We start from the raw sequence: 20,245 nt of genomic DNA, 5'->3' as shown, positions 1-20,245 counted from the left end.
TTGGCCAAACATGAAGTTGTTTTGCTTCTACATTGTACATTTTTATCATATTTTGCGGAGGAACCCGCATTGCTGCTTGCAGCTATATTTATAAAATGTTATATGATTATAATACATTTCAAAATAGCCTGTTTGACAGTAGCTAGCTAACAATCTTTTGTGTTTTAAAAAAGTCACGTATTCACACGTTTTGCTCGCTAAAGTTAACCATTCAAAACCTTAAGCTACCTATAATAAATGGTGACATAACATCACTAGTTTCCAACGATACAAAAAAATACTAATACAAAAACATTTCCGGGAACAGGTAACCAAAAACAGGGAGTCTCCGGAAAACGAGGAGGCCTGGTCACCATAAATTAAGGACACACATGAGTCAAAACAATACAGACAAATAGAGTTATTTTCCAAAGGCAGACTGGCTCAGGAGGCACCTTGTGATTTTTATTGGTAGAGAAGTGATGGACAGTGTAACAGTATAGGCGTCACACAGAGCAGATTTGACTGGAGGAGAGACCAGGCAAGCAAAACAAATGGTCAGGTAATCAGACACACAGAGCAGATTTGACTGGAGGAGAGACCAGGCAAGCAAAACAAATGGTCAGGTAATCAGACCTCGATACAAATATATATAGTTTAACATGTACTTTAGATATGTTTAAGTGAGTTTAACCATAAAACAAGTATTTGTAAAAAAATATTTTAGTCACGTCTGGTTAAGTTAAGGCTAGTCCAACAGTTCCAATTGAACCAAGATCCATTCTGAATTACTACTTGGGTCCATCCACTTATGATCTCTCTGTAGTTGAGGAAACTTCTATTCTAACCCTTCCCCCTCCAAAACAGTTAAAACCACTGTCAATAGCACGTATTTAGTTTAGTCTGGGGCCAGGAAGCTCTATCAATTGAGGAGCACCAACATTTCTACCAAAGCTCAGTCTGTGTCCTGGAAAATTTCCAAATAGATTTACAGTATGCATCACCAAGTCAGTCATTGTCAACACAGTCACAGATACATAGAAGTGGTGCCATCCTCATAAAATTGGCAAAAACAAAATAAAAACGGGCTGGTGGTAGACAGAAATCCCAATTCTTATCATCAGAACAAAAGAAGACATATACAAATAGCTGATATACCAAAGATCCTTAGTGTTGCCAAGAAAAATCTGTATCAGTACAGCCAATGTCAAGAAGGGGGAGGGGGGATTGTACCTTGTTGATTTGAAAATCTCACACATAGAAAAGAAAAATAGCACATGAATTTACCCCTTTTGGCTGTACCGCTATGAAAACACACACACAATACACACAGAAATGAGGTTTATGCTTTACACATAAAAATGTCATCATAAAAAAGTGACCCAGGTCTGATATTAGACAGTACCATGTCTCGAGTATCAGCTCACAAAGTTTACATCCTATACATCAGTGCTGCTGGGTTAAGGCTTATAGAACCATACACACCTTAATGTCACCACATGCCCCTGGAGGTAGAAATACTGCAGGAAGCCCTTGTCCATTACCAACCAGCTCACAAATTCAGGCCTGACAAACTTGTTTAAAACTGAACAATAATAGTGTCAATCCTTTTATTTAAACAAAAAAATGATATTTTAGTGTGAAGAGAAAAAAAAAAAATGTAACGTGCAAAAATCAAAATAAAAGACGATTCGAGTGTTATTCACAATCTCTTATGGTCACTAGGGAGGGGTTAGTGTATAACAATTGCGTATGACTGGGACGTGTAGTGTGGGAGGGAAGGGGGGGGTTTAGAGGGCTGTTACCATTTGCCCCTCACCTAAGAATTCAGACTCTCAGAACTGAGATGCGTTTTTAAAAAGGTGAGGCGCATGTTTCCTGCTAAAAAATCTGCAAAAAATCTACCGATCTATGAGAGCATTTTACAATGACACGTATTGAGGAGGTATTGGAGTGCGGTCAAAAATCGAATAGTGTGCGACCTATGAACATTTGACTCATCTCTTCTGACCCCAACCCCCTTACAGCCAACACACCTGCAGAACTCCCATTGCCTACAGCAGAACCTGTGGTGGAGACGGATGAAAGCCAAAGACACTGTTTTTCCTGGGGGGAGTCATCAGCTATCATCTGTTTCCTATGTGTTATAAAGTCAAAGACTGACCAACTATAGAGGCTTGATATTACATGTGTTGTCTGTTCAGAGGCTCTGTGAGTATCTCCTCGTCTGCTTTTGGTTTGATTGGTAGATTGGTGCACTATGAGACCGTGTGTGGGAGTGTGTCTGTACATGTGTAAGTTATGGAGGGAACGTCTGTGGTTTGTATTTGCGTGCCCGTGTTCAGAACAGTCTGTAGAGGGGGGTGTGTAGTAGTCTGTACAGGAAGGGGGCTGTAGTGTGTTAGTCCTTGACGAGGCGGTAAACGTGGTATTGAGCTCCGTGTTCACTGGTGGAGACCTCGAACACAAAGGCAATACACAGCAGAGTCTCCTGAGTTTCCCTGTTAGACACCACCTACAGAGAAAGAAGGGAGGTGAGGGGATGCAAATGCACACTACTAGGACACTTCACACACAAACACATTTAATTCACACTGTTCCCTTCTGGATAGATAGCTCAGATATCTTGCTTGTGTGATTGTCTGGAGACACCTTTACTTACACTTGAAAGTCCAATGGTACATGGGTGACACTGGCAGGCCACACTGTGCCAGTACATAATTCAGTCACCTGTGCCATCTCCCCAGTGCTCCAGAGGCCTGTTCCATAAAGCGAGTTTACCGAATAAGCCAGACTTAAGTCAGTTAGTCTGACTAATTTCTAGTTCATTCGGTTCCATAAAGCTAGCTCAACGTAGTTCGACCTCAGTTACTATGGCAACTTGTGCTTTGAAACGAGCCTGGCTAAGGCTTAGACCGTGTTGTTGCTTAACCAGACATTCCTGTAACACTGACCCAATGGGAAAACGATGATTTACCATGGACATTCTCATTTTCTTATTTTTATCAGTTCAATATGTAGGCTACATTTATAGAAAATCAACTTAAATAGTCTACAACATTTAGCCTAATGCATTAAATAATGATTTGATACACACCATAGCCGTTAAATGTATGGTGGTTTGTGATTTCAAATGTTTAGGCATCAGGCATTGGCCTATATCTCAATCTAAATGATCTGAGTATAATTATCATAGTTATATAATGGTTAACCATTATTGGCCTGCAATTGCAAAACAAACCTAAATCCATACATCTATCCTCCATTTTCCCAACACAAAAACCATGTTAAAAAGTTAGGCTACTGGATAATGTATCGATTAATAGTAGGTTATTTATTTTTAAACAATGTCAAAAAAGTCAATTTAGATGTGCTTAGAGGGTGTCTGTTTTTTAATCAACGAAGTAAAGGTCAAAAAAATTGACTACGTAGCCTATCGTTCACCTCAATCATGGCGTGTCATTTTATCTTGATGAAGTGGTGGATGAGAGCTGTCATAGTACACAGCTAAAAGTGAACGTTCTTTCTGGAAGAAGTCACGTGGCTGTGTGCATTGCTTTTGCCGTGGTGGATTGTATGATCCATGTTTTACCTCTCGGGCTGCTTAAGAATAGGGTGCACAGGCTACTAGCTTGACTACTTAAATCCGACTTGAATTGATGGGAGTCGTGAGTTGAAATTGGCCTTTATGGAAACGCTTTAGCCTCGCTTGACTAATTAAACTAATTCAAGTCAAGTCCAACTTTTTGGAGCTGCCTTTATGGAACAGGCCTCAGGTCTTGACTGAGTCCACAACAAAACGTGAAGCAGAGTGACATGTCAACTTGCCCTTCCCCTAGCCTTTGTAACAAGGTGGTCCTGATCTACTTCAGCATGGACAATCCCTAAACATGCGTGTTTACCAATGTAAATTGCCATATGCCATAGAACAGTGCAGTGTTTTATGTTGACAATGCTAAACGTAGGGCACCTTCACTCCACTGCAGACAACTTCCACAGACGAATCCAAACCATAGGTTTGTCGTAATGAAGCACATGATTGTATCATAGAATCTTATTTGTCTCATCTCAGTCTCATACTAAATACAGTGCCCTCCAAAAGTATTGGAACAGTGAGGCCAATTCCTTTATTTTTGCTGTAGACTGAAAACATTTGGGCTTGACATCAAACAATGAATGTGAAACCAGAGATCAACGTTTCAGCTTTTATTTCCAGGTATTTACATCAGGATCTGATGCACAAATTAGAAAATATCACCTTTTTGTTCGAACCCACCCATTTGTCACGTGAGCAAAAGTATTGGAACATGTGACTGACAGGTGTGTTTTGTTGCCCAGGTGTGTCCTATTACATACATTATTCAATCAATAAATACCACTGAATGTCTACACTCAGGTTCAGATTGGGTAAGATAGGTTTTGTCTATGCAGACTGTATTCAGAGGTGAAAACAACATGAAAACCAGAGCGCTGTCTTTGGGTGAAAAACAAGCAATTGTGAGTCTTAGAGAAGATGGAAAATCAATCAGAGCCATTGCAGAAACATTGGCCATAGCCAGTACAACCATTTGGAATGTCCTGAAGAAGAAGAAAACTACTGGTGTACTAAGTAACAGACGTCGAACAGGTAGACCAAGGAAAACATCAGCAGTTGATGACAGAAACACTGTGAGAGCTGTAAAGAAAGACCCTAAAACAACTGTTAGTGAGATCAGCAACAACCTCCAGATGGCAGGAGTGAAGGTATCACTATCTACTGTTCGCAGAAGACTTCATGAACAAAAGTACAAGGGCTACACCAGAAGATGCAAACCACTCATTAGCAAGAAGAATAGGAAGGCCAGGCTGGAATTTGCCAAAAAGTACAGAGATGAACCTCAAAAATTCTGGGACAAAGTTTTATGGACTGATGACACAAAGATTAACTTTTACCAAAGTGATGGAAAGGCTAAAGTTTGGAGAAAGAAAGGAACTGCTCATGATCCCAAACACACAAGCTCATCTGTGAAACACGGTGGAGGTAATGTCATGGCTTGGGCTTGCATGGCTTCTTCTGGGACGGGCTCATTAATCTTCATTGAGGATGTAACACATGATGGCAGCAGCAAAATGAACTCGGAAGTCTACAGAAACATTTTGTCTGCCAATTTAAGGAAAGATGCAACCAAACTGATTGGCAGAGCCTTCATCATGCAGCAAGATAACGACCCAAAACACACTGCCAAAACAACAAAGGAGTTCATCAGGGGCAAGAAATGGAAGGTATTAGACTGGCCAAGTCAATCTCCAGACTTAAACCCTATAGAGCATGCATTTTACCTGCTTAAGAGGAGACTGAAGGGAGGAACCCCACAAAACAAAAAACAACTGAAAGAGGCTGCAGTGAAAGCCTGGGAAAGCATCAAAAAGGAAGAATGCAAAAGTTTGGTGACGTCAATGGGTCACAGACTTGCTGCAGTTATTGAAAGCAAAGGATTTGCAACTAAATATTAAGTCTTATTCACTTAAATATGTTTTAAGTATATCTGTTCCAATACTTTTGATCACATGACAAATGGGTGGATTCAAACAAAATGTGATATTTTCTTAGTTGTGCATCAGATCCTGATGTAAATACCTGGAAATAAAAGCTGAAACGTTGATCTCTGGTCTCACGTTCATTATTTGATGTCAAGCCCAAATGTTTTCAGTCTACAGCAAAAATAAAGGAATTCGCCTCACTGTTCCAATACTTTTGGAGGGCACTGTAATTACACACACACACACCTGTAGGATGGTGAAGTTCTCCAGGACGCTGTTCATCATGTACTTCTCTGGCAGGAGTTTGAGCTTGTGGATGAAGTTGACCATGTATTCACACATGGGTGAGCGATGGATCCTAAAGACACACTTCCCTCCCTCCATTCGGGCATACTCTGTCTGGGTAGGACAACACAAACGCTTGAATAGAAATCCATACATACCCGTCAACACAAACTTTTGAAGAAAAATCCATACATACCTGTCAAATGCCTATGCATTTGACATACCTGTCAAATGCATAGGCATGCAAACAGTTTAGGGGTAAAAAAGGTGAGAAGGATACGGTGAACCCACGACCCTCTAGGGGGGTCCGGGGGCATGCTTCCCCAGAAGGAAATGTATTACATTTTAAAGTTAAACGTATCAATCTGGTGCACGTTGAGAGCAAAACCTTAAGCTTGCTTTCAGACGGGCATTTCGTTCTGCAGTTCGGCAGTGTTCAACTTCAGTTCGGTTAAGTTGTTGACGGACTGCTCAGTGTTGCTCTTTGAAGAAAAAAAAAATTAAATAACTCTGCCTCTGATTGGCTGTGAGGTTTAGGCATTAGGAGTGACGATTGGTTCCAGAGCCAGTTGTAAAGTTGCGAAGCACGGGTAAAATGCTGTTTTCGCCATGGTCACGACCTCCACCCAGTTCGGTTTCAAAAAGGTGAGTTTCACCTAAAGATCAGGAGTTTGCATGCCTGATAGCCTAAAAAACACAACCCTGCTAACAGCATACATACTAGGGCTGCAACGATTAGTCAACGTTATCGACAACGTCGACAATATAAAATTGTCAACAAATATTTCTGTTGTCGACAAATCGTTTGATCTCATAGGACCTATTTTAAGTGCCTGCAATAATGTGATTTGACCAGTGCGGCGCTGTAGCGCTAAACTTTAGCAGCCCTCCGGTATGATATCCAATAGAAGAAAACAGCGGTAAACATTTTAGGGTGTAAACGGGCCTGAAAAAGTATTGTGTGGGAAAGTTTCACCAAAGATCCAACAAAAAATACTGTATTACGTAATGTGTGCAAGGCGGAACTTGTTTTCCATGGTAGCACAACGTGCATGCATGAACATTTAAAAGCATCCCCGCACGAGAGGAGATGGAAACGGCAGGAGGTGAGTGTGCTCAAGCTGGATGTCTAGTTAGCTACACCAGTTGATAATAACGAATTACGCAGTATTTCACGGATACTAACACCGTAGCAACATGTCCACAGTAGCAACATGTCCACAGACAGCAGTTAGACAGTTCAGTGTATACGACCATTGTAATGAGACAAACAAAAAGCCAGTCCAGAAATTATACTGTTACTCACTGTTTTTCATTGAACAGAACCCTGTTGTCTTACAAGAGATTTGTTTACAGTCCTACTTTTTTTGTCTGTAATACAACTGACTTACTTTTGTTTATTTACCTTTTATATACTTTGAAGCTACATGATTGAAAAAATGCTTAGAGACCATTTTTGATTTAGGTTGGACACAATTGGACAAAAAGAGATGTAATGCCTGTTCAGTTGGCTCAAAGTGCAATACATATATTTTTTTCAAAAGCTGAAGTGATTTCTTAGTTTTATTTATTAGTTAGAATAACTATGACTCAATGTTTTAACAAATAGCAAAAGCTGAATAATCGTTCAAAACGTTCTGATTAATCAATGAAAAAAATAGATGATTAGTCGACTAAAGCCCAATTTATACTTAGGTCGCAGACACTTTTGAAAAGGTCGCCGACAGAAATAGCGTCACGGTCGACACTTTTAACCGTCGCTTGAAAGTGTCGCCTACCAGGAGAAATTTCTACTGGCGCTGATGTCGTCACATAGTGTCGCGCAAGTTTGATTGGCTAGATAGACGGCACGCGTCGTTGACTCCTTTGTTTTGAATTTTCAGTGAACGCTCAACAGCTGTTTAAGATGGAAGGAATAAAGGAGAGATTGGCAGAGCAAGTTAGAACATATCCACATCTTTATAATGCCTCTCAAAATGAGCTACAGCCATTTTCTCCGATCGATCACCTAGGCTACAAAGCGTAAACAATGTAACCATAGCTATGAATGTAACGGTAAAATGATTCTGTTTACGTCACGCGAACCTTGAGCACAGGCGACTGTTTGCCGAAGTATAAATGCAGCAGCCTGAGCGACACTTTTTTTTCGTCGGCGACCATTTCAAAAGTGTCGGTGACAAAAGTATAAACTAGGCTTAATTGATCTAATAATCGTTAGATTAATCGATTATCAAAATAATCGTTTGTTGCAGCCCTAATACATACACACACATTTTTCCCACTCACCTCCACCTTCTCCACCACCTGCTTGCCAAAGGAGCAGACCTTGGTGGAGACGCTGATGGTGATGTTTTCTGTGCCGCTGTACTGGCTGCTAACGCCATAGAAGGCCCCAGGTCCCTCCTCCAGGTCACTGCTTAGGTCCGCCTAGGACATACACACACGCACACATTACAGCACATATGCTCTACAGTAGGGGTCACCAACCTTTTTGAGAGCTACTTCAAGGGCTATCTGTTGCACATAGCACATTTTAATAATATATGTGAAGAGACTGTCTGATCACGTCAAAGTCAATTATTCCTCACAATAATTATAAACAAGGACAGTGTTTCCCCTAGGATTTTTTCAGGGGGCAGTAGACAAATATGTTGCCTCCCATTTATTTTAAACGGAAGTCACGTGACAGGCCCCGCAAGGCAGTGTGAGATACCTGGCAGTGTGAACAAGTAGTCTAGCAAGAGAAACTAACCCTATTCTATGCATTTATTAGGGGATTTGTGGACGAGGAACGTCAGTATGTTACCAGTCAAAACGAAGCTAGCCAGCATAACAGCTTGTACAGAATATGCAAGGAAGTAAATGCTATTCCTTGCACACAAAATTGAGATGTACATATTAGGGCTGTCCCCACTCAGTCGACTAGTCGATTTTCTGGTCGATATGCTCTTGGTCGACTAAGATTTATTTAGTTGAGCTGCCATATGGCAGTGTGAGATCTGATTCCCGCTTGTGTCATCATTGCTGAATTAACGAAATGTTCAACAGAAATTGTAGATTATATTATTTAAGACAAATAAACCAACTTTAAAAATATATAATTTAAAAGAAAAGGTGTTACTGTTTTCCCTTTCGTTAATCTGCGCTTTGTTTTGTTTTGGTATTTTGCACACGGCACAAGCACATTGGCTGCAGAACGACAAACTCTGCCATAGCCTACTTTTTTTGGTGTTATTAGTAAAAGTGGCAAATAAATCTGTGGTATGGCAGCATTTCATTAAAGTACATTTACAAAGTACCGGGTGACTCGAAAAACGTTGAATGCAAACTCTGCCTACAACGGTTTACTTTTCATAGTTCGACGTCGAATATGATGTTGCCTACCACCTGAAAAACTTAAGTTGGTCTAGCCCTACTTCACTCATGCTTACGCGCTGGGTTGAAAAATGAATATGCCTATTACAAGAATCACATCCAAATTGAATGACATTATCTTCTCCGGCCAAGAAAACAATATCTTTCTCTGTTGCAACGTTCCCCACTCAGCTTCTACGTAAGTTCGCATGCTGGAAGTTTTCATGCAGTGTTAAGCGCGCTCAATATTTTTAATTTGTAGTACATTGTAAGAGATACTAAATACCATCGGCATTCGGTTACAACAGGACTGGTGATACGAGGTTATCATTATTAGGCTTTTAGCGGCTGAATCTGCAATGTCCAGATGTCCATTGTGTCAGATCACGAAAATGTTTGTATGTTTCTTTTTTAAGCGTTTCAAAGTTCGATTAGTCGATTTTCAGACATTTTAGAAGAGTCTTGGTCGACCAAAGAAAATCTTAGTCGGGGACAGCCCTAGCACATATATACATAAAACATTTCTGTTTTAAAATGTTTTTATAAAATATTGGAATTTTAAAATTTACATTGATGCAAGCATGTTTGATAAAAAAATAACAACTACAATTGTTTGATGGAGCTCCATGGAGACTAGTTTTTAGAACATGCCTTCTGAGCAACTCACCTGGTCCCTCTGGGGCGACCAGGTGCCCGTGCAGGCACCGTATTGGCTACCGCTGCTCTACAGTATGAAGGTCTAGTGAGAACACACATCTATCAGCTGTTACAATACGTGTGTTGGGGGGGACTGACCCAGAACTTGACGAGGAAGAAGGCGCTGTGTGGTCCCTTCTCATACAGCTCCTTTAGACCCCCTTTCTTCTCAGGAAACTTGTCGTAGATCTGCCTCACGTCCACCGACTCTAGCACCGGGTCACTGTAGCCCGGGCTGCACTGACCGATGTGGACAAACAGGTGCTTACTGAACTATAAGAGGGGGGGAGAGATGTAGAGGGGACAGGGTCAGGAGATGGGAGGGAGAAAGGAAGGAAAGGAGGAAGAGCAAAAGTTTCCCAATTAGATCCAAAATATGAAGAAAGGTGATTTGACGACCCTGTCAACAACCCATGTTGTTTGTGTGGTGTATACCGTGTCCGCGTCTCTCTGGCTCTCCATAAAAGCAGAGTACTCTAGCAGTCGGAGCTTGTCAGAAGTGATGGTCCGGTCCTGCCACACTGGTGTTGCTATGGTAGCAGGGGCCCGAGGAGCAGGCAGTGGCTCGTAACCTGAGATGCAGTCAAACCAGTCAAATGTTATTAACACGTTGACAAAGTAACAGCACAGTCTGTGAGTGTGTCTATGTATGTGAATACACTTACTAATAGGCGCAGGGACCGGGGCTGGGAGGGTGGTGTATGGGGGCTGTGCAAAAGGCTTGATGCTGAAGTAGAAGACAGTAGAGAAGACATGAACTTTCTTTCTGTCCCTTCCATTTTACTTTTCCCTCTCCCACACTCCCCTTCTCCCCTCACTCCCATAACGGGCACTATGCGCTGTGCATAGGGCACCAAGTCCTGAGGGGGCACCAAAAAAATTGCCAACTGAAAAATATCATATCATAGTTATAATAATTATAATCACGATATTATTTCGGTATAGAAATATTAGGCACCTTTTAGGCATGTATATCACAAAACAGGCAGAACAAGATATATTTAATTGCTCAAAAATAGTTCAGATGGTGCCCCCACCCCAAAAAAACCGAATACACACTCAACTTCCCAAGCTCGGCGTGGGTGCCCTTTCCTATATCAGTGGCCTAATGAACTTTGACAGTAGGCTTGGTCAACCTTTCGAAAATTGCCTCAAAAAGACAACAGGAGTCAGGGGCAGAAAAAAGAAAGAGAAAGACACTGCGAGATGATGCTCGTGCATCACTTTCAGGTAAGTCCATGTTTCATCACTGTTAAATACGGGAAATGTGCTGCTAATTTAATGGTTAGCCTACGCATACACCTCAAACTGACATTATTGCTAATGTTAGCACACTCAAATATGTTAGGTGCAAGCTAAATTGAGATTTTACTGTTAAACATTATCTATGCATTTTACAAGTATCTGACGCCAGCTAGCTGTTACTTTACTTTACATTCTATGATGCTTTTATATTCGATTTATCAAATAATTTTTTAAATGAGTAATAAAGGTGGAGATGCTGCATGGCTGCATGCTTTCAGTTTTAAATGTTTATCATTTGGAAAACCAGGCTAAGAAAGGGTGGGGCTGAAGAATTAAGAGACAAAAAGACATCACCTTCACTAAACAAGGTTTTGCCAATTGAAAAAAAATCTCTCTTTATTTTACATGAAGCTCCAAAAAATATTTTGCGCTCAAATAAAGGCCCAATTTTTTTGCTTGTGCATGTTGCGCGCTCGCTTAAAGTCAGGAACTCTGTAACTAGCATCACATCAAACACAGAATGTGGATGCATTGGCAGGGCAGCTGTGGTGGCGTCTTCGGGGGCCTGTTCTGGTGGGCTGGTCTGGATCAAAGTCCAGGGCCTATTTTTACTCCCAGTCCGTCCCTGCCAAGCCCTGTTCAACCACCCTCAACCAGCTATAACGTATATTCTAACCATTAGGGACAGATACACAGCAGAGAACCACCACCTTTGAATAGGTGTTACATTGTGATGCTGCTGTTGCATTATTGGTATTGAGTTATATGTTTGGTAATAAAAAGTTTAACTGGCAAAAACAATCAGGGTTTTTTCTGGGGGGGGGGGGGGGGGGCAACATAAGAATTTTAAGAACATAGGAATTTTAGCCAGCAGCGGCACTGCTTCTCCCTCTCTTCCTCCCTCTTTCTACCAGTGAAACTCACTCCTGAGAATGTCCAGGTTGTCCAGGGATGCCAGGCCAAAACTAAGGAGACACAAGAAAAGACTTACAGACACCTACAGAAAGGAACACCTCAAACTTTGAGAGTCTGTGTGTGTTTGTGTGTCTCACCCTGACAGGCGGGGGGTAGGGGGGCTGGGGCTTCATCACGCTGGCAGAAACGATCTGAGCCGACGAGAGGTTAGCCACGCTCTGCAACGCCTTGTCCTTTGACACCTGGTCCTGAGAGAAAGAGATAGTATAATAGTTTAACGTATATCCTAACCATTAGAACTATGTTGCACTTTTTACGCATTAGCAAAAGGAATAAGAAATATAGTGTTTCAGCCTTAGCAACAGAATGAAGAGCAGAAAAAGATGTGGGGGAAAAAGGGAAAGAAAAAGAGAGATTCAACGAGTGTGTGCTGGTAGAAGGGGCAAAGCAAGAGAGCCCGCTAAGCAAGCCAAGCTAAGCGTTGGGTGAGGGGTTGGGCCTTGACTAGAGGTAGTGTATGAATATGGAGGGAGGTAGGGGGGGGGCAATGCATGTTCCAGGAAGTGTAGGGCAAGCAATTGCAGCTGCGGCAAGCCGGCAAGCACACAAAGCAAATTTTTTCAAGGTTTTTAAATCCAACTCCAACTTACCAAGTTCATGGCCTACAGCAAAAAAGACACAAATCATTAATTGGCTCATTAAAAGGTAAGAATAACAACATGAACAACCGCCATGAAATTTCCAAGAAGGGACACCATTCGTCAACACAACAACAACTTTTGAAGTGTAGGAAGTTGTGCTAAACAGTGAACAGTAAAGGTTGTGCACACAGGCTGTCCTACCTCTGATTGAATTGAGTAAAACTTCTGATAGTAGAGTTGGCCTACTGACAATTCATCTAACTGACTTTCCTGACAGAGAATATAGTTCATATTAAGACTTAAGCATTTGATATCCAGGAATGTGGAATTTAAGAGTGTGCGTGATTCTCTAAACCTCTGTACCAGGTCAGGTGGACATGCTCACATTCATAGCGTCCACTCATCCAAACTTAGATCACGTAACAAATAAAGAGAGAAGTAATGAAGAGACTGAAAGACAGAAACAGATGAAGAAATACAGGAATTTGAAACTATAGTTATGCCACCATCCCAGGCAGTAAAATGGAGTGTGTGAGTATTTTTTCCCCTTAAATATCTCAAAAGAAGTTACATGCAACTCCACAACCATAGGGGCAACAGATCTCAATCTGGAAAGGGAAAACACCTGTGAAATACGTAGGTACTAGTGTGAGGGTAACAGGTGATAAAATGTCAATAATATTAAAGTATATCGAAATAAACATATTCAGTTTACATTCGAATTCTGAGTGACCAAATATGCTAATTATAAATGGTTTATTTTAGCTATTAAAGAGCCCATTGAAATTATCTCACAAAATGTGTGATGTCACTGGGTAGGGTGCACACCATATGGGCCCTACGCAGCTTCCCGGGTTCGATTCCGTCTCGGGCCATTTCAGCATGTCTTGCTCTCCCTCTCTCCCTTATTTCCTGCCTAACTAAATATAAATCTTTCCAAAAAAGGGTAATGGGGCAGTGCACTTGTTGAGGATCAGTCTGTCGCTTGTTGGATCGTTTAATCGTTAGGGTGCGACCTGTTTTAATACGCTTGCTAAATATACTATTGCACAGTATGAGCCAATAAAGTGACCGGTCCTATCAAACATTACATAACCAATTAAACTTACTCTTTACTTTCTTAATATTAATACAGATTTTAAATTGGCTATTATTAGCCATCAATCCGTCCTTGACACTGCGCTCCGTTGTCACATGACAGGGAGCTAACTAACGCGCAAAATGTGAAAAGACAATACTCCTAAAATGTTGCTGGTGCTCCAAACTATTTAAAATTACTAGTGCTACCAAGTAAAACAGTTAATTTCGAGCCCCGTTATGAGATCTTTTGTGTCATAAAGAGACTTATACTGTCAAGTAACACATTGAAAAGATACGAATAGCAGGTAGACAGTCCCCAGTCTACTTAAGAGGTGATCCACGCTGTGCTTTAACAAATTTGATGCCAGACCCACAGGCAGACTTGGAGGTTAAAAGAAGTATGGATGTGTGCGTGTTTATCTGCTATATCATAGCCATGCATGTCCCAAGCATTCCCCTGGACCCTCTACTGAACACCCATGCAAGCCGAGCCAACCCTCCACATTGAATAACATACTGTATGGATGGGATGCTAAGATCCTCTGAGGTCTTCTAACTCCCTCCTTCTGGTCAGAAACCCATCAGGATGGCCCTAACCAAACCACAACTTTCAGCCAAGGTGTAAGAACAAACTTTTATTGTTAGGAGGCAGGGGAAGGTGAATGTGTGTCAGAAAGGGGGGTGGGGGGGTGGTTGGCACAAGTCAAGTTAGAGTGAAAGCTACCGCTGCCACAAAATGATCTGTTCTGTACCAAAGCTGTGATTGGTCTGGGTTAAACCACGCACATGTCCAGGCCAATGAAAAACCCTTCCAGGAAGCAGCCATGGAAAACTGAACCCAAACCCTAACTAGCGCCTTAAGCCCAGGATGGGGGAAGGGGGGGATGTTATGGGGATGGGGTCGTTTGGGTTTGGGACTAAGCAAAGCGGTTAAGCGGCTAGCAGAAAAGCAGTCCGGTTGAGTGTGTGGGATACCTTCAGCTTAGACTGAATCTCACGTGACTTTCTCCTCGCCAAGACCTGCAGGTGACTAGAGACCTGAGGAGAGAGAGGAGGAAGAGGAGGAAGAGGAGGGAAAGAGAAAAGGAGGTGACTGGAGAGGAAGGAGAGCGAGCGTCGTTCAGTTGGTACCTACCTTGATGCCTGTCTGGTATTCTCGTACCCTTTTACGCGCCAACACCTGAATGTGACTAGATACCTGGGGTGTGTGGGATAGAGTTAAAAAAACAAAACAAAACACACAAATGCTCATACTGGGTTCTTCTACATTATAAAATCCCACAACAACAAAATCGTCTATACATATACTTTTATTGCTGGAAAAGTAAGATCCCAGAGTCATTTTGTTGAGTCTTGTGTTTGTGTCAGGCTAACCTGTTTGCGTGTGCGGGTCTTCCCAGTGCGCAGCTTGATGTAGCGCGCTATCAGCTCATTGCGCCCTGCAACACAACATAACCCAGTGGTGAGACAGCTTTACCACAAGAGGGTGCCAAACAGGCTTATGACCAGGGAAAACATTTGCAAGGAAAAAGCATAGACTGTATATGAACGTAGTCATTGTGACGTCAACCATTCGTTAGTGAAAGCCTGTTTTGAAGACTTGATCTTAGGACTTTCTGGTCACCATCTTTGGTTTTTGGAGCCAGAAGGGACAAAATGTGGACGAGAGGGCGGAGTTGGGAAGGGGCAAAGGGCGGGAGAAGCCGAGGACACGCTGCAAGCCCACCTGGCAAACGGCCTTTCTCCTCTATGCCCCTGGCTGGTAGACCTGTCAATCAAGCCAGCATCACGCCCCCAAATATACAGATCTTTGAGGCTTAATATCTACATAATCAGGGGGTTCCCGCAGAGAAAGTGTTAGTTAAGGTGGTAGGGTGTTGTTTGCCGGCGGAGCAGGGGGTTCAATGCATGTAGCAGAGAAGGTAGACTTGGCATTGGTCACGGTTTGGAATGGAGAAAACAGGATAACGGCGGATATCTCTATTAACATTTGACAACGTAGTTAAGGCGGCAGGCGTGTGCCGTCTTAACTGAAAAGAGCTGCGGGAAACCCTGACATAATTATTAAATTATTTTCAGATGGACCAAGAGGACACTCATAAGAAGAAGGGAATCTAGCTAATGACACCAAAATAAATTTTGAAAAAAGAAAAATAAACGTTTCATGAGCAAAGTTGGCGATTTTTGAATGAGTCAATTGGAGCCAGAGTTTTTGGGAGCCAGCCCCTGGCGGCCATCGGTGGTATTGCACTTTAAGCCACGACTTAAAATCTGATGTCCACAGCAGTCTTGCATCCTCACGCCTTTCAGACCTGATCTGTATTTCAACAGAAGCCACTTCAGCCCCAGACGTTGCCCCTTGGGAAAAAAGGGGCAATACCTGTCACTAGGCAACCCTCTACAACACGTGTAAAACACTTGTATACATATCTCTGCTCTGATTATATATCTCTTTCTATTTTTGACTTGATTGTTATCCAATGTACTTCAATTTTATTGTTATTACTGTTTTTTGTATTTCGTTTTTCATTATTGTATTTGTAAATGGTATCTGTACTCTGCTTCAGTATTTTTTACCTGATTGTTCACTGAATAAAAAATAAAAATGAATAAAAACACTTGTATATACAAAATTTCATGCTAGGTGACTTTTTTTTTTTCATTAGCCAATGGATAGAAATAAAATCGATTTCACTCGCCTGTGATTGAGTAAGAGGAAAATAATAAATTTAGATCAGATTTCAATGATGCACCAATGCTTGACTGAGAGCGCTGTCCAGTGTTGCCGGGGGGTGTTGGGGTGCGAGTTACCAGAAGTACATTTAGTTGTTTTGCTGCTGCTCATAAACGAAAACGGAGATTTACAAAGTCACGGAAAGTCGCTAGATTTGTTGGTAGATTTTATTTGTTATCGCTATGAAAGGAAAAAATTCGCTACACTGCCTTAGTCTCTTTCTCTCACTTACAGCACTCGTCACTCATTTGTCAACTTTCACAGAGATGAATGCAAAAAAAGCTACAGTTCCTGTAGAGAATTTTTTCGTTTTGAAGGAAAATTAAAGACCTAAAGATTCTTCTTGTTTTTTTGGTCAGCTCTGCCAAATGTTAAAGAGCCTTCAGTGCCCATAAAAGGATAAAATGTGATGTCTTGCATCCTCACGCCTTTCAGACCTAATCTGTATTTCAACAGAAGGCCCAGAGCTTCAGCACTAGGCCTGTGACCCATCATCAGCAATGGAGAGGTGGCTGAAGTCAGGTAGCAAGAGAAAGCCATTTGCTAAGAAATGATAGATAGAACCCATATGCAAATATAAATAATAATCAGATGAAGTACCACCCCCCCCCCCCTTAATAGAGGTGATTTATAAGAGCAGTGTTAATTAATGGGTCGGTGGAGAAAGAGAAAAAATTAGGGAGCGCACATGAATAAAGGAGTGGAAGCTGATTGTGTAAGCCAGAAGTGTTGAAAGAGAAGGTTGCCTCACCAGTTGAACAGGTCAGGAGAAAGACAACTGGTAGACTGAAGTGCACTAAACCTCTCTCTCTCCATGTCAAACAATGAATCTGAGTAAAAACTCATGACACACACTCGATCACTACGAGTGTTTTCATGTATGCACTGCAAACAGTTGCATGTGTGTGAGCGTACTACACCGTTTCTGGGGTCTTGTATGAGACCCACACAAGTTGGTGCTTGTCCACTGGTAAGGGGGAGAACAGCAGATGGAGTGAGTCAGTAGTAAATGTAGTGAGCTGATACAACACAGCCTCCACAAAAGGCAGCAGTGGTTTGTCAGCTCATCCCTTCATTTCACCTTGTGCACCTTGCTTTTCTCTTTCAATCTCTCCCTTTCTTAGCTTATTATTAGCAAAGGGGAGAGGTGCTTTGACCAATAACCACTGTCTAAAAGTGCACTTATTACAATGATATACCTGATGAAAAGCTAATAGATTGAAAATGTTTACCCCAGACACACCCTGGCCCTACCCCAGCCTACAGCATGTCAGTTCTGGGAAGAGGAGGTCCTGAAGACCTATGGGGGTGGGGGTCAAAAGATGACTCATCACCTTGTTGAATTTCCTAGACATCACATGGAGCAGGAGTCTCACACACACAACCGAAAATGCGTGGGACTAACGTGTTCAGCCTCAACAATCAGATCTTTTTTTTACATGCACAATACACATATATAGCTAGTGTGTTTTGGGCATTTGCTGACTTCGGTGTGGCGGTGTGAACCGGTGGAGAACTACTTTGCAGATGACACATCATGGAGGGCAGGGGTGACACACAACACAGCCGCTGGGAGACCGGTGGGTGGGGGGGTGCAGAGAGAGAGGCCCAGAATGTATGTCTGGTTGGAAAGGGTGTGTGGCGGTATGTGCGCACGGCCTCTTATGGCAGAATGGGGGTTGGACCAATGAGCCCACACTTCCACAAAAGGAGAAAATACCGGAACGCTGAAACAAACCTTCCCTTTCTGTCGCATGGGATCACATATCCAGTTGCGCGCACACACACACATACCACGCGACACAGGCTGCTTCTCGCAGGAATGCCACCCCTCAGCCAAGGAAAATATGCTGGGAATGTCTGGCAGTCAGCCAAGGCTTGTACTATGGCAGGGGAGGAGGGTCAAAATACTCAAGAGACACACAGCTAATAAGAGTGGGTTGGATTAAAATAGACAACACTTTTAGCCATATGTCATTGTGTAAGAGGAAAACAGTTTAAAGACAACCTCTACTTTAGATATAGCTTCATGTCAAATGTTACGCAACCGTCAACTCAGAGGGCTTTAACCAGTAAACACACACATGAGAAATACAGTCAGCTTAAAGGTCCAATCATTTAACATCTGACCCTATACCTTTGTCAGCTATGACATCAGATCGAGTTATTTTATCCATTGGGTGACCAACAAGACCACAGGGTGGACCGAACCAGACCACTGATCTCTTCATTAAGAACACAAAAAATTCACAAAGGTCCTGTTGCAATTCCCAAAAGGGGAATTTTAACCTCCTTAAGTTTACCTATAAACGGAAAGCTTTTTCAAAAGGAGCAATGGGGAAGATTTGAGTATTGAGATGTAATGAGATTTGCAATTGCCAGTAAGATGAACCAGAAGGCATTTACATTTTGTCATTTAGCAGACGCTCTTATCCAGAGCGACTTACAGTAAGTACAGGGACAAGTAGAGTGAAGTGCCTTGCCCAAGGACACAACGTTGGCTTAGCGGGGAATCGATCCGGCAACCTTCTGATTACTAGTCCGACTCCCTCACCGCTCAGCCATCTGACTCCCACTCCCACTTCTAGCATTGGAAGCTGATACCTGTGTGTATTTGCTGACACACCAGACTTTACTTATTTTAAATGATAGCGTTTGATCCTTGTGTGGATCTCTTGATCATTATAAAACATTGGCACCCTTGATTTGTAACAATTTGAAGTGAAGTACCTGTGGATTTGGACCCTGTTTGTTACATGAGTGAACAACTTGGGCCAGCGTGTCTGTGTGCACACAGACTTACCTGAACATCTGAAAAGATTAATTGTACTGTGTGTGGGGTAAATGTTTACCTGAACACTTGAATTTACCAGGAACATAAAGTTAATTGAAGAGTGCTTGTGTGTTGAGTCTACCTACCATACATCTTGCCTTCATCAGACAAGATAATCTTCCTCCTGCCGCAGGGTGGGTAAATGGCCAGTGCCTCGTGAAAGCTCTGCTCGATGTCTGGGCTCCACACCCCCTCTGGGTCCCCATCCAGGCCCCGCTCCCCACCCTCCCCCAGCCCTTCCTCCTCTCCATCCCCTCCATCCTCCTGCCCCCCCTCAGGGCTGCCACGGCAACTCCACTCCGACGCAATGGTGACGGCTCCGCCTACGACACACCTGATGGGATGGATGGAAGAGGAGGGAGGGTGAAGAGAGGGTGATAGAGACAGAAAGAGTGGGGTTACAGCTTGGATCCCTTACTAGGTGGTCTGATCCTGAACTCGGGACCCGGAGGGACAGGCGGCTGAGTGGTCAGGGCCTTCCACTGCTGCGCAAGGCGACAGATTTTTAAGACTGACAATGTTGCCGTTCAGGGCTAGGCCCGCTGGGGTCATATTCAACGAAGCGGTTTCATGGCCACAGCAGGTCGGGAGGAGATATTAATAGCGCTGAGCTGGCACCGACAGTTTGAAGACACGACCAACGTTCTGGCAAAACATCAAGAGGTCGTGTAAAACGATCGGAGACAACCGCCAAGGTCAGCGTCAAGACCTTCAGTTGGACTCACTATAATACTGCTGCGAATTAACAGCCTGAGTTAACAATCACGACTGATGAGCAAATGTTTTTGCTGGGCCTATGATTACTATTTAATCCACACAAGCTATTGACGAGTTGTTGAGTGAGTTACAACTTAAGATGTAGGTCTCACATGTTGGCCAAGTTGTTTATAGGTTACTGTAGGGTATGTATAGAAGCCAAGCTGACAATAGTCCAGTCTTTCTTTTCAATTGGGTCAATCCAAT

At 42.5% G+C, this 20,245-nt stretch overlaps 1 protein-coding gene across 3 annotated transcripts; it reads right to left on the bottom strand.

Moving 5' to 3' along the window:
* Nucleotides 1–400: 400 nt before the first annotated feature.
* Nucleotides 401–19,616, bottom strand: LOC124489026 (transcriptional enhancer factor TEF-5-like). 3 transcript variants are annotated; one of them, XM_047051638.1, is made up of 13 exons: nucleotides 19,369–19,616; nucleotides 15,090–15,154; nucleotides 14,851–14,913; nucleotides 14,691–14,753; nucleotides 12,645–12,656; nucleotides 12,132–12,242; nucleotides 12,004–12,044; nucleotides 10,500–10,561; nucleotides 10,270–10,406; nucleotides 9,934–10,107; nucleotides 8,071–8,211; nucleotides 5,746–5,898; nucleotides 401–2,494 (listed from the first exon to the last, which is right to left on the bottom strand). In XM_047051638.1, the coding sequence occupies exons 1-13, from the start codon at nucleotides 19,373–19,375 to the stop codon at nucleotides 2,381–2,383; spliced, it is 1,143 nt and encodes a 380-aa protein (XP_046907594.1). In that variant the 5' UTR covers nucleotides 19,376–19,616; the 3' UTR covers nucleotides 401–2,380. The 3 variants fall into 3 exon arrangements, with proteins under 3 accessions (XP_046907594.1, XP_046907592.1, XP_046907593.1); XM_047051636.1 differs by lacking the exon at nucleotides 12,645–12,656 and having other exon boundaries at nucleotides 19,369–19,458; XM_047051637.1 differs by lacking the exons at nucleotides 12,645–12,656; nucleotides 14,691–14,753 and having other exon boundaries at nucleotides 19,369–19,458.
* Between the last annotated feature and the right edge of the window lie 629 nt (nucleotides 19,617–20,245).

The sequence above is a fragment of the Hypomesus transpacificus genome, unplaced genomic scaffold, assembly GCF_021917145.1.
Source record: "Hypomesus transpacificus isolate Combined female unplaced genomic scaffold, fHypTra1 scaffold_162, whole genome shotgun sequence".
In the NCBI taxonomy this organism is placed as follows: Eukaryota; Metazoa; Chordata; class Actinopteri; order Osmeriformes; family Osmeridae; genus Hypomesus; species Hypomesus transpacificus.
This window is presented reverse-complemented; position numbering and strand designations above follow the sequence as displayed.

Excerpts from the sequence above, each read along its gene's own strand:
- LOC124489026 (XM_047051638.1), bottom strand. Across the intron at positions 10,407-10,499 it reads CCCGGTCCCTGCGCCTATTA|GTTACGAGCCACTGCCTGCT; the intron begins GTAAGTGTATTC and ends ACTGCATCTCAG. Across the intron at positions 2,495-5,745 it reads AGAACTTCACCATCCTACAG|GTGGTGTCTAACAGGGAAAC; the intron begins GTGTGTGTGTGT and ends CTTTCTCTGTAG.